Source organism: Equus asinus, chromosome 10 (assembly GCF_041296235.1).
Source record: "Equus asinus isolate D_3611 breed Donkey chromosome 10, EquAss-T2T_v2, whole genome shotgun sequence".
Taxonomy (NCBI): domain Eukaryota; kingdom Metazoa; phylum Chordata; class Mammalia; order Perissodactyla; family Equidae; genus Equus; species Equus asinus.
The window spans coordinates 83,921,161-83,934,728 of NC_091799.1; the positions used below are offsets into that span (position 1 = coordinate 83,921,161).

General features: G+C 37.7%; 1 protein-coding gene across 2 annotated transcripts in view; it reads right to left on the bottom strand.

Annotated features, from left to right (window-relative positions):
* Window positions 1-13,568, bottom strand: part of CDH6 (cadherin 6) — a 124,765-nt gene that overhangs the window by 50,449 nt on the left and 60,748 nt on the right. For both annotated transcript variants that reach the window (XM_014866309.3, XM_044779462.2), the window contains exon 2: window positions 5,377-5,739. In XM_014866309.3, the coding sequence (XP_014721795.1) occupies window positions 5,377-5,604 (228 nt within the window). In that variant the 5' untranslated portion in view covers window positions 5,605-5,739. The remainder of the gene's footprint in view (window positions 1-5,376; window positions 5,740-13,568) is intronic.

Here is a 13,568-nt window from a genome sequence, read left to right on the forward strand (position 1 = left end):
TGAATAAAATTGCTTCATGTTTACTGATTTTGGATGATCACGTAATTATAGGAACAAATAATTGTTCATCCCTAATTTTAAAGGTGTATATGGCTGACAACTTTTATTTTTATGGGCTGTTAAAACATTACTGCCTAATTATCTTGAGAACAGTGGCTTCGTTGAATTGGGTAGACATTAATTTTAAAGACTCAAGAGAAAGGCATATTAGGAAGATCTGTACGTTAGAGCTTCAAATAGAACCACAATTTTCATGATATTGAAAAAAGCACAGCATATAAATTTTTGGGAAAGCTCCCTCAAAGAAAAACGATCACGAACTTCCAAAAAGCTAACATCAGAAAATATACAGTTTATCAAATTCCATTAAAATAGTATGCTGGTATGGTACTAAAAATAGAAGCATCTCAAATGGTTCTGTTGGAGATTATTTTTATGTATACATTCTGTGGAAGGAGAAGATAAAGAACAGTGAAGGATAAAATGGAGGAGACAAGGAAATTAAGCATTGCTGTGCGCTGTTTAATGGTAATATGCAACTCTTTTGCCTAAACTTTTGCATGGTTCTGAGATTTAAAATATATTCATTTTTGTATTAATGAATGCCCACCTTGTCAAAATCTAATCTCTATATCTACCTATGTTCTTTTCTTGTTGAACTTCATCTTACACTATATACCAAGCATCATCAAGGAATTGCTGCATGATGTAAAGCTGGCAGGAGGGGCGTGGGGTTTTCTGAAAAGGAGGAATTACAATGCTTGCCTCTTATTTTTCTGTTAAGTTTACATAAGTCAAAGATAACAAGTGGATTTTGTATAAAATCAAATACTTTCCCCTTTAGCCTTTGAGGAGAAAATATGCACCTCTTTCTGCTTTCTGTACTGGCATGATGGACACTTTCACTATGTGGATTGTTCCGTCTCGAAATCTCTGACTCTTTAAACCTCCTGCTTTCTCTTCTTTGGCTTCCGCATCCAGTTAACGGGGAAGTCCTGGTCATTCTCCCTCTGCAGTTAGAGCTCACCCTTGCTCTTCCTTCAAGACGTGCTTCCGACATCATCACCTCCTTTAGGAAGTTCTGCTGAATCCCCAAGCCCACTTGGCCCCCCTCCTTTCTATTTCCGTAATTCTTTGTGGATGCCCATTTTATCAGTGAGCTTGCCACCTTTTGTTATGATTATTGCCAACAAAATTCTCCTAAGGCAGTGGTTCTCAAATTTCGCCACATATTAGAATCACAAATACTTTATTAAAAACCAACTAAATCAGAATCTCTGGAGAGGTGAGACCCAGGCCAAGGTATTGTTAAAAGCAGCACTTCTCAAATTTTAACGTGCATACAGTTCACCTGGGGATTTTGTTGAACTACAGATTCAAATTCAATACATCTCAGGTGAGGTGCAAGAGTCTGCATTTCTAACAAGCTCTCAGGTGCAACAGATAGATGCTGCTTATGATAAGTTAGCTCAAGTTGCCCTCAGATGATCATGTAAAAAAATCAAATTCCTTATCCGTATCGATATCTACATCTTAAGCTCAGAAAGTCTTGCCCAATACAGGACCACTTCTTCCTACTGTTACTCCTACCTGCCACCACCATTTTAGGTAAGTAGAAGTATTGAGACTTTCTGATAAATCAGAATTTGTGTTGTCAATATTTCGGCAATAATTGGCCTTCCCCACTTCTATTTGCATTAGATGCCTCTCTCCCTAACCCTGCCGAGTCCAGGTTTCTGCATTAACCTTACTGGGCACGGCGAGATGCTGAGGAGCATTAAGACAAGAAGAGGAGAAAGGTCTTGCTGCCAATTTGTGCCTTCAGTTTTAAAGTATTATCTTGTCTATTCACTTCCTTGTTACTCCAGCCTCCAGATTCCATCTTCTGTTACTTCTCGGATGCCCATGACTCTTTTTCTCTCCTTCTACACCTGATAGCCCTTTGCTCCCATGCCCATTCTCACATTTTCCTCACTCCACAATTATCATTGTCCACCCTATTGACTTATTCCAAATAATGGGAACCAGTGAACACAAATAGAAATATAAACATGCTAATAATGGAAAAAATTCTTTCTTCTATTTTTAAGAGCAATTTGCTCAACCACATTACTTTTCCTCAGTTAACGCTTCTACCCATTATGTGTACAGATCAATCTTTTCAGTTTCAAGCTTTAAGGCTAGGCTCTAAGTGACTATTATTTAGTAGGGTTAATAGCATGACTTAAGGTTCTATTAGTCTTTGTACACCTTTATGTGACAATCTAACTACACTCCTATTGTTCCCAGAGGGTACACTGAGGCACCCTGGGGTACAACAGGGAACCCACCAACACAAGGAAATATTTTAAAATTTCAAAGGAAATACAGCAAACTTGAGCTCTGTCGTCTACTGTGTGATTTACTAGCTCAGGGCAGTCCACAGTTTCAACAGTAGGTGGTGCTACATTCCTTTCGATGATGTCATATCCTATTTACGAAGCCAGGTTTCCTATGGCACTTTGGAAAAGCAAGTACAGTGCAAAAATCAATGTGGAAAAGGAAACAAGGGGGCAGTATTCAATCTGAGGAGTTGGCAGTGCCCAGTAGGAGCCCACATTTAATTGGAAGTACTGTAACTGTGGTTAAGAATGAAATAAAAACATTATTTTTTCTGTAAATTGATGTGTAGTTTTTTCAGTTACTTGTTTGTTAAAACATAAAAACTTATTACTTTGTTTGGACCTAACTATTTCTTTTGGCCTAAGGACACTGTGAAAAGAATTATTGAGATGTTAAGGGCATTGTGGACTGAAAAAGTTTTGGAACTTCTGCTATAGTCTTATCTCTTTTTTTTTTCCATAAGATTCTTGACCTGGTAGATCCAGATAACCTCATCAGATATCTGTTTTATTATAAAGCTATTAACTGTGGACCAACTTGTTGCCATTTGAGGAACAAACTGTTTTTTCTTTTTAAAAATTTATTTGTTTTTTGTCTATTTTTAATTGTGAAAAAAAACCACATTATAGTCTAATCCTTTTGTCTGTTGATAAAACATAACTCCAAAGACAGATTTGGGAAAACGCCCTGTCAATAGTGCAAGAACGCCTTTTACTTGCATCTGATGCAGCAATGCTGGCAACTATGACAACTTCAATTACTGCCCTTGACTTTTTTCCCAGCGAATATTCTCTTATGTGTTATAACGCCAAGGAGGTGGAGGAGGGGCAGATGATGGTGAGGGAGGGAAATTTATCTTGCTGCCAATAAAATATCCAAATCCAACCAATCGAGTTGAAGCTGTGATTGCGAAGGGATTTTGCCATCCTCTACATCCTCTGCATTTTCCACCTACTGAGAGATCCGTTAATTACCTCATTTTACTTTTGCAATGGCATAAAAATCAACATTGCACTTTGATGCATTACAGATAGATTTAATAGAATGTATACAATGGATTTTTATAATTAAGAAATTATAATAATAATTTTTTTATGAACCTACTATGTGCCAGCTACTAGTTCTTGTCTCACTTAAACTACACTGCAACTCCATGAGGTAGGCTTTGCTGCATGCATTTTCTAGATGAAGAAACTAAAGCTTGCAAAGGTTAATAATCTGCCCTGGGCCGCACAACTGGCAATTCGCAGCACAGTGATGCAGCCTTGGATCTGCACGAATCCACAGCTCGAAACTTTTCCCCATGGCACTATTACCTCTCACAATTATAATCGTAAAACTGATTCCTATGTGGTTTTATCCATTGCTGCTTCTAATATCCTGATATGGCCTCACCTTTCCTTAAAAATACATGGTATTTTTGATGTAAAATGACATCACAAATTTGAGAAGAAAAAGCAGAAAGGAAAAAGGAGGGGGTCAATTATTTAGACAAAGCACTTTTAAAAACTTAATCTTCTATGACAATAATGTTATTTGTGTTGTGGAAAGTGCTTTAAAGATCATAAGATTATTGCTCCTATTATTTTCTTTACAACCATTACCCTATGAATGTAGCGCTGTTCAAATTTCACAAAGGAAATGGAGTGAAGTACAAGTAAGTGACTAGCTTTCTTCAGGAGTCACACAGCGTGTGAATTTCACAGCAAATACAAGGCTAGACCCTTGGGGATCTGTGTTGATGTTCATTCACCCCTTCACCGAATACTTCCTCTCCTACTTTATTCTACATTAATAATTCACTTCATTGGAACAATGCCGGGTGACCTCAGCCCAAGCCATGGGTAGCTTTCTTTCATTTATAGTGGTAAATACTTAAAGAGAATATTTGCACATGGTTATTCAGGGATATTTTATAACAAACTGAAGTGTGAACATGCAGCCGTTGGAATCTGCAAAATGTTTGTATGATATCCTAAGGTAAATGATTTAAAATTGTAGCTGTAATCATAAATGAAGACATTTTATCATCTCTTTTCTGTTCATTCCCAGTTTATGTAAGGGGTGTGTGACAATTATTTTTCTTATCAATACCATGTTATGAAACACAGAACCTACAAAGTACAAACTTGTATTCCTGTTTTTTTTTACATCTTTGCAGTATGCAGATATTCTGCAACAAAAATGTAGTCGATGATAAAATTTCAGTGGAACCCGCAAGACAGTACAACCAAGCGATTTCCCTGACTCAGCTCCCGGAATCTGTAAGGGCTATCATAAGTGATGCCTCCTCATTCCGCTTCTGGAGTCAATAAAGTGGTTAGATGATATGTGGAAATAACACCTTTACATTACCATTTTTCTCTTTTGTGAACCTTGTCACAGTGAAATCACAAGCTTTTGAAATGCTTGGTTCTTGTCAATTATTTGAGACAAGAGCAAACAGCAGTAGCAGCGGCAGTAACAATAACCCAATCTAAGGCAGGGGTGGGTTTTGAGGACAAAGGGCTCCATTTGCTCAGAAAACGGGATGGCACTGTAGGTAGCAGAGTTAAGAAAGGGTTAATTTGAACCTGGCCAAAGGACTAAAGCTTAGAATGTTTGCTTTCAGAATAAGAAAAAGGAGCCTTCCTTTCCTTACGGTTTAATCGCTCTATTCCTATTTTTAATACATCCTACTTTAAAGAATAGGTGGACCACATTTTTCAAGCTAAAGTAAAAAATTAAAGGATTTATGATAATCCTACGCGGATGGTGGTGGGCGTTTCATTTTCAGCTGGAGCATTTCTCTTTGTTGCAGTGTTAACATCTCTCAGCTTCTTGCTACAGTCTTCTTCCTGAAACTACTCAAGTGGAAAAAAAAAAAGTCTTACCAGATAAGCAACAATTCTTACTGTATTGGGGGTATAGCTCACATCCTCCCCGTCTATTTATTAGAAGTAACTTCTTCAGGCCTTTAAAACCAGAATGTCAAAGCGCCCAGTGAAATCCTACCTTGCCCACATACTGATAATCCGATCCTGTGTATTCTTCCAACAGAAAGAACTGATTCCACATCCAGCTCCTTTTCGAACGGTTCAGCTCATTTTTGCTGTTTCCAGAGAGCTCCAGGGCCCTTTTCTTTGCTGGGAAACCACTAGTCCTCTTAGATAACGGAGTTGAGAAAGTTGGGTAGGGCTGACCGACCCAAAAGAGCAGCAAGAAGTATGGGTAAGTTCTCATTCTGGTGACACAGTCCCGTCTCTGGGTGGTGGGTATGGGTACCCCTCTCCGTGAAGCACCTCGTTTCACTGCACTCTATCCAGCCTCATTCCTCTTCCCTTCCTTAATGTTCTTTGCTTGGCACTCAGAGGATATCTGGAAAGAATAATAACATATCATGCATTTTTAGAGATGCTTAAAATTCAGTGTTAGAGCAAATAAGCGCTGGAAAAAGAGGACAGAAATTTGAATAGCAAACCAACAAAAATAAGTTGGCTATCAATTTTGAAATGAGGAAAACAGTCTTTCAGATATGCTAAGTGGAAGGCATGTGCCGCGTAGGAAGCTGCTGTTTTCCTTTCTCTTTTTCTATCACTTAAAAATCCTATTTTAAGTAATAGTGTTGCTGTAGGTCAACACGCCAGAGTGGATTATCTCACCACTTTTTTACCTCTGAGGATGTGGGCCGAGATCTGGTTAGAAGAAACAAGTTTGTGTTTCTGATTCTATTTGCATATTTATCCTCATGAACCAGTCTGCGGCAAAGAATATCACAGACAATTTCAGTTCAATTGAAAGTGGATAATGCTGAAATTTCGTGAGAGTGTATTGAGTGCCTGTGATGTGTAGGTATAAATCAAGGCAGAAGCTGTTCTGCAGACTCTTGGCTTCAGAGATGTGCTGGAATAGAACAGTCTGGGTCAAAAAAGGTTGGAAAAGACCTTACGCCTTCTCTTCAGGAGGCATCTTAGCATATTGAAGTTTCTCATGTGAAATTTTGTAACAATGATGGTAAACCTACATTTAATGCAGTATTTCCCAAACTTGACCAGGAAACTTTTTTTCCTCATATGACCTAATAACACTATGGGATGGGTTAATGAACAACCTACAGAATTTTTATTTAATAGAGTATAAGAATTAGGTGCCAGCCCCGTGGTGCAGTGGCTAAGTTTGCACATTCTGCTTTGGCGGCCCGGGGTTCGCCAGTTCGGATCCCAGGTGTGGACCTATGCACTGCTTGTCAAGCCATGCTGTGGTAGGCGTCCCACATATAAAGTAGAGGAAGATGGGCATGGATGTTAGCTCAGGGCCAGTCTTCCTCAGAAAAAGAGGAAGATTGGTGGCAGATGTTAGCTCAGGGCTAATCTTCCTCAAAAAAAAAAAAAAAAACCCAAAAAACCCAAACAACAACAACAAATTGGAAAAAGAAAAGAATATAAGAATTAAATGAACAATTCTATTCAAATTTCTTTAGGAAATCCTAGGCTTTAATCTCTAAATTTTACTTGTATCATAAGCAATCAAGCCTTTATATTAAAATTAGCCAGTTTCCATGTAATTTTCACAGGTGTATCAAATGTATCTGTCACAGAGCAATCGACTGTGGGATGGTCAGAAATGTCAGCTATCATTATACTTGTGGGTAATAATTTTCCGTGACAAATATTCTTTTTCAAGGACATAATCTAGCACTTAAAAAATCCTTGGGTCAGATTGCTTGGCAAAGATGTCGCACATTGGTTTACTATTTTATGTAATTAAAGTAATACATGCCTGTATCTCCATCCTAAACTTTTCCATATTTCCTAAAAAGACAAATCCAACAAATTACTCTTTCATCTTACTCTTTGATAAAGGAAAAGTATTTTCTTAAATAATATTGACAAAGAAATGAGTTGCACTGTAATGTAGAAAATAGTAATTAAACTGATACATTCACTCTAAATAAATGCAAATAAAGGAACACGTTCAAAGTAGTCTCATCAGTATTTTTTATTTCTTTGTGTTAGAAAAGATTTGTTCACTCATCTCCTATTACTCTACTAGGTAAATGTATACGTGACCAGTTTTTTTTTTTTTTACCCCAGCAATAAATAATTTTAGCTACCTAATACGTGGCTTCGTGAAAGCTTTCTGTTAGAATATAAATGAAATATTTCATAGTGTTCAGCATTTAAAAATCTCTGTTCCGTTATTATGTATCTTTTTGACAGCAGGTTGAGGAAGTTGAAAATTCCACAGGTGAGTAAATTAGTACTGTGACAATTAGTCATGCTGGAAAAATGCCAGGCAACAGTATACTTGTCATTATGTGGCCTTGGTACAGGTGTGGAATGACTGATGCTCAATTAGGTGACAACGACTCTTCTCTCTTCTCGTGGATGGTATATAAAGGGCACTGAAAGAGCATATGGAGAAAAGCCCTCTAAAGACATCTATTCATTTTTAGTAGTAGAGATTTCACTGAGGTTGATTCAGTGGAAATTACATTTTTCTTAATTTCCCACATTCTCCATTATTTGCATAGACAAATCCTGCAGTGAAGAATTACACTTCTGCGGCTGCACTCAGTGTGTGCCCCGTGGTGCTGGCAGGAAAGAGGGATGCAGAGAACGGAGGTGTCAGCTGTTTAAAAGGCAGGCTCCTAAAGGCCATTTTAAAGAAAAATCGATCCCTGTGGGTGTTGTGTGCAAACTCTACAAGCTGTTGCCACTTGAATATTAAATATTAGTTCTTTTTAATATCACAGATACCCAAATGTCAAGTATTTCATATTTTTTTCTGCTTAGTTGTTAATGAGCTTTTAAAGTGATGCATATTTAAGCAAGTACGCTAGAACATCTAGCTTTGCTATAACCCAGCAAGTTTTGTATCAGCTTGGCAGGGTGCGTCCTTGTTAAAAACTCAATGTGCAAAATCACTAAAGTTACTAAAATTACTAAGATCCACTCATATTTGGTGTTCGCTTTTCAGAGGGATAGATTTCTCTGTGCGATTCTATAGTTAAACCCAACAAACTGGAAACTGTTGAATATATAACTTAGCAATTCTCATTTAATGCTTCTTAATAGGCAGGATTGCGTAGTGGTTAAGATTATCAATGCTGGAGTCAGACTGCCCGGGTTTAAATCCGGGCTCTGCCCATTAGTTGCTGTGAACTTGAGAAAATTGCTTAATCTCACTGTACCTTAGTTTCTTCTCCTGTAAATGGGGATAATTACAGTAACTACCTCAGAGGGTGTTGTAAGGATTAAATAAGTCATTACATGCAATGCACTTGGTGCCTGGCGCTTAGTAAGGAATTATAAGTATTAGGGGTTATTATTATTCTATTACTATTGTTGTTACTATTATTTGCATTGCTTGTATATAATCCATCTATGGCACACTGTAAAAGTCTGCAAAAGATAGCACAGTTCCCTCTTAGGCTTAAATAGTTTTTTATCTTTCAAGAAGCATTTCCAAGCAAGTCAAATTGCTTTAAAATTTAAAGAATAGAAACACTTTAAAAATAAGAATTAGTCCATTTGCTAATTGTTTTCCTTTGTGTGGACTTCAGTTTAGGATTCCACAGTACTAGTGTAAAAACAGAGAAGGGAGAAGCTTTATGCCCACTGCCTGCATGTAGAAGGATATGGGCAAAAAAGAAAGTTCACCGGAGGACGGATTCATTCATAGAATCTATATGTTTTTTTTCCCCTTTCCACCTTTGCTCTGCTCATGTTTTAAAAATCATCTTTACTTTATTCAGGTGAAAAATAAATCAGAACTAGCTTCAACTTAGTAATTTTGCCCTGGTAAAGACGGTACTAGACAAAGACATCTTGTAGTTAACATGCTGACATTATTCTAATGTTATGTCGGATAAGAATTTGATGCAGTTAAAATGAAAGATATAGATATTTTAGATTATACTTATCTAAAAACATGAAATAAAAAAACCAATGACAAACAATCATACTCCAAGCATGGCCTTAGATGCAAAGCCCAGGATGTTTAAGGCGCTGAATGGGCATAACTTCAAGCAAAGGAAGACAACTTTGAGAAACGTGGGAAGCTGCTGACTTCTGAGCAGTCAAAATACAAGAGAACCACGTGGTGAGTAATAATGAGACGTGCCGGCTCGTTTGGAAGATGTCAGGAAGTAAACCAAAAGGACAAGAAGTAAGGGCATACAAAGAACTGAATTTTAAAGTAGCAGTCATGGTTATTTAATCAGGAAAGAACTCGAACATTAGACGCTGGGAGGGGAAAGAATGCAAAACAAAGTAGATATAGTACCTTTTTGCCCCCATCCCCTCATGGCATCAAGAGCAAATCAGTTAGAAATATCAAAAACTCCATAAAAATGAAACTTGAACTAACAGCCTAATTACAGCCTGACGACAGTTTGGCAACGGGCTTAAAAGATTATCTAATAGACCATGACTCTACTTTTAATTTTCTTTTTGCTGGGATCTGGGTTTTTTTAGGGGGGACCTTTCTCTTTCTTATAGGCTATCGTTTGTATACTCTGAAATCTGTTATGCAAAAGTAATGATTCAGAAAAATAGTTCGAATCTTTGCAGAAGGCTTTTTTAGTGATGTGTAGAGGGCAATTAAGATGTAAACATCTTCCATCTTCCATCTTATGGATAGCGGGGCAGGGCCCGCATAGCATTTGTAATTGCATACTTTGAAAATTTATTTGCCTGGCAGCCAATATGCATATATACTTCAATCTTCACAAGAATGTATAGTCAAGTCCAGCTTATTTAATGCATGCCATTTAGGAGGAGCCCGGGCCTCATTAATTCAGATTCTACCAATTTAGAGTATGTGATAATTAATGCAGAAGCTGGGCTGAAGTTTTCCTTTGATTAGCAAAACCTTTTCCCCTAGATTATTGGAAATTAATAATGTAAAAATATTTCATAGGGATATATAGAATGAGAAGACAAACTGCAATGTCTTGAGTTCCCTCGGGTACTGTGGAATCACCTTTTATTTGCAAATAATTAATATGCTAATTGGAAAACTTCTCTATTGATTGAATTGCTTCTCCAGTGACTTCTCTTTGATAATAGTCTGAATGACTCAACTGTATTGTCTGGTTTTGAGATACTGATTCTATTATACTATTTACAGACAAACAAGTCAGCCAGTAGATTTAAAAGCAATATGATTACTTTAAAGTTTTAGAATTCAGACAGCTTTCATTTGTTCTGGTGTTCTTGATTAATTCTAATCAGCGCAATATTATTATAATGCTATCTAGGCTTACAAATTGAACCAAGCACATTCATCCTTTAGTATGCAGACCCTTAACTTTGCCATTGAAAGCACAGTCAGTATTCAATAAAGCAACATTATTAATATACTTTAACCATTTACCATTGTAAGGGAATGTTTTGAAATGTTTCTTCAAATAAGCGGTGTTGCATGTAAATACTGTAGCATAGTATTTTGCATGACGCTGCTCACAGAAAACACTCTGAAAATATCATCTATGCTAAGTCATCCTAACCCACTGGCATAAGCCATCAGCAACACACTGTTTTTAGCATATATGTTGTAAATCCCTTATTAATTTTGGTACATTTTCTCACATTACATCATTAATGAAATAGAAAACAGCTGGTTATTTACTATTTTTTTTCATTTTTAAAATTTTTCCTTCTTCTCCCCAAAGCCTCCCAGTACATAGTTGTATATTCTAGTCGTAGGTCTTTCTTGCTCTGCTATGTGGGATACCACCTCAGCATGGCTTGATGAGTGGTGCTGGGTCTGTGCCCAGGATGCAAACCAGTGAAATGCTGCACCACTAAAGCGGGTGAGTGAGAACCCAACCACTCATCCACGGGGCAACCTCTTATTTACAACTCTCTAACCTCCCTCCTGACTCTTTTGTAGTCCAACTCTGAGCCTGAAATTTCTCTAGTCCCACACTGTCTTTGGGTGCAATGGGGACAAGCATGGTGTATACTCCATTAAAACCTAGCAAATTAAAGAAACAGAACTGTGATATCAGGAGGAATTAAACAGAGTGAAAGCAAAGGGACACATGTCTTCCTACAAGTACATCTTTAAAAATATAGTCATTTATTCTGGGAGAAGAGTTTTACAGCCAATTAAGCTCAAGATCAATTTTCTGATCACTCATGAAACTTTGTTTTGAATAGGTTGCCACCTGCTGTGAATAAAAATAAGTTTATATAGATCATGGCTGATTCTAGAAGTGGTGACATAAGGACAGAACCAACTTAAAATCTTTAGTAGAGAGTTCACATGAAGTCTTCATTTCTAAACCTCCATTTCATTTTTCTGTAAATGTCAAAGTCACTGTTGAGTAAAATTGGTTCCGTTTCGTGTGTGTAATGAACTCCACTGGAATGTATCAAACAGCTTTGGCATCTCTCGTCACATAGCACTTCTCCTGTGCCAATGAATCATTATGGCAACAGCCATCAAATGATCCCTGATTTTTTTTGTAAATGTTTATATTTGTGGATAATATGCCAATCTGTTTGCAAACTGATGTATTTCCAGATGAAGCTATTTCAACAGGATTACCCTCATTCTAAAATCATATTCCACACATTGCATTAATGAAGATAAAATGAAATGTTTACAGCACATAAAATGGTGTTTTATATGTAGTTGAGGCTCAAGGAATATTTGTTGACTTGAAATACTCACTTGGGACAAAAAACCAAAAGCTTGAATCAGAGGATAAAGATAAAGTTCTTTTTCCACATGGAGGGAAAAATCCAAACTATTTTATTGTGAGAGGAAGTATCAGCATTTGGTTAAGAATAGACTCTGGCATGCCACATATCTGGGTTAGAAGCTCAGCCACATCCAACACTGGCTGGGTGAGAAGGGGACCAACGTATGTCTCAATTTCTCTGTTTATAAAATGGGATGATATTAATAGCACTACCTCATAGGATGGCTGTGAGGATAAAATGGTTGACTTCATGTTAGCTGTTAACATTAAGATGGTCACAACCACCTAAACTGAAAAAGAACGTTTAGCAGAGGATACTCATTGGCCATCCTGGGCCATGGTTTGCCTCTTGTCCACTTCTTGTTTTGCCTTTTACAATTAAGAAACTGAAATCAGTCACTACTCTTTGAAGATCAGTACATGCCTATTTCTGGATTAACTTGAAACCTCAGAAGTTCTGAGTTTATTTTATTTCTGGAGGGGAGAGAACAGCCTCCCAAAGCGGTGCAGGAGCTTCCCCAGGGATCCTTCTTCTCCCTCTTTTTTTTTTTTTTGTTAGGAAGATTGTTGCTGAACTAACATCTGTGCCAATCCTCCTCTACTTTGCATGTGGGACGCTGCCACAGCATGGACCAATGAGCCGTGTATGGGTCTGCACCAGGATCCGAACTGGTGAACCCCGGGCTGCCACTGAAGCACTCCTGCAAACCCAACCACTATGCCACAAGGCGGCCCCCCCATAGATCTTTCTTGATGTCCCCGCCACCCCCTTGTGTTAAATTGCCATTCAATTGCCAGTTTGCCATCTCACTTTCCCTTTGGTTTTCCTAAACCCGCTTGATTCATTCCTTTTTGCATACTGCCTGGCTCCTGAGGGCCTCTGGGCTTGTGGATGCTGCACTGTCTTTTCCCAAAAGATTTACTCATGCGAACAAAGGAGAAGAGAAAGCATTTTATACTTTTAATTAGCTATGCATGGCATGAATTTTAAACATTTCTGTAGCAAACTATATGTTTAGATTTCAGAAATGTATGAGAGACTTGGTTTCATATTACTCCCTGCTTGTATATTAGGCTCTCCGGCAGCTGTGTTAATTCTTTTGGATGCATAGCCATTTAAAACAATGAAGATTGAACAAGTCTGGAAGATGTCAAAACCCACTTGCACGTTAGTGTGAATGATTTCAACGAGTTTGCTCTTCTTTCAATAGCTCAATGAAAGGGCAGCCCGAGAGTATTGGCTGGGAGCTAGGGGCCAGCAGGAGACAAGGGTACCTTCGTGGGTGTGAGGAGTTCAAAACAGATTTAACTTTATTAAATTGCAAAAGGAGTCATATGGTTGGGTTTACCATTGAGTCATTGTGAAACTCGGCAATCACAGATGATTTCTTAAGGCTCATACTCATGTAAAGTGTTCTGAGGAGTGGAGATGTGGTATTTATTTTTGCTGATATAACTTCTAAGTCTTTTATAAATTATATGAAGTCTAACT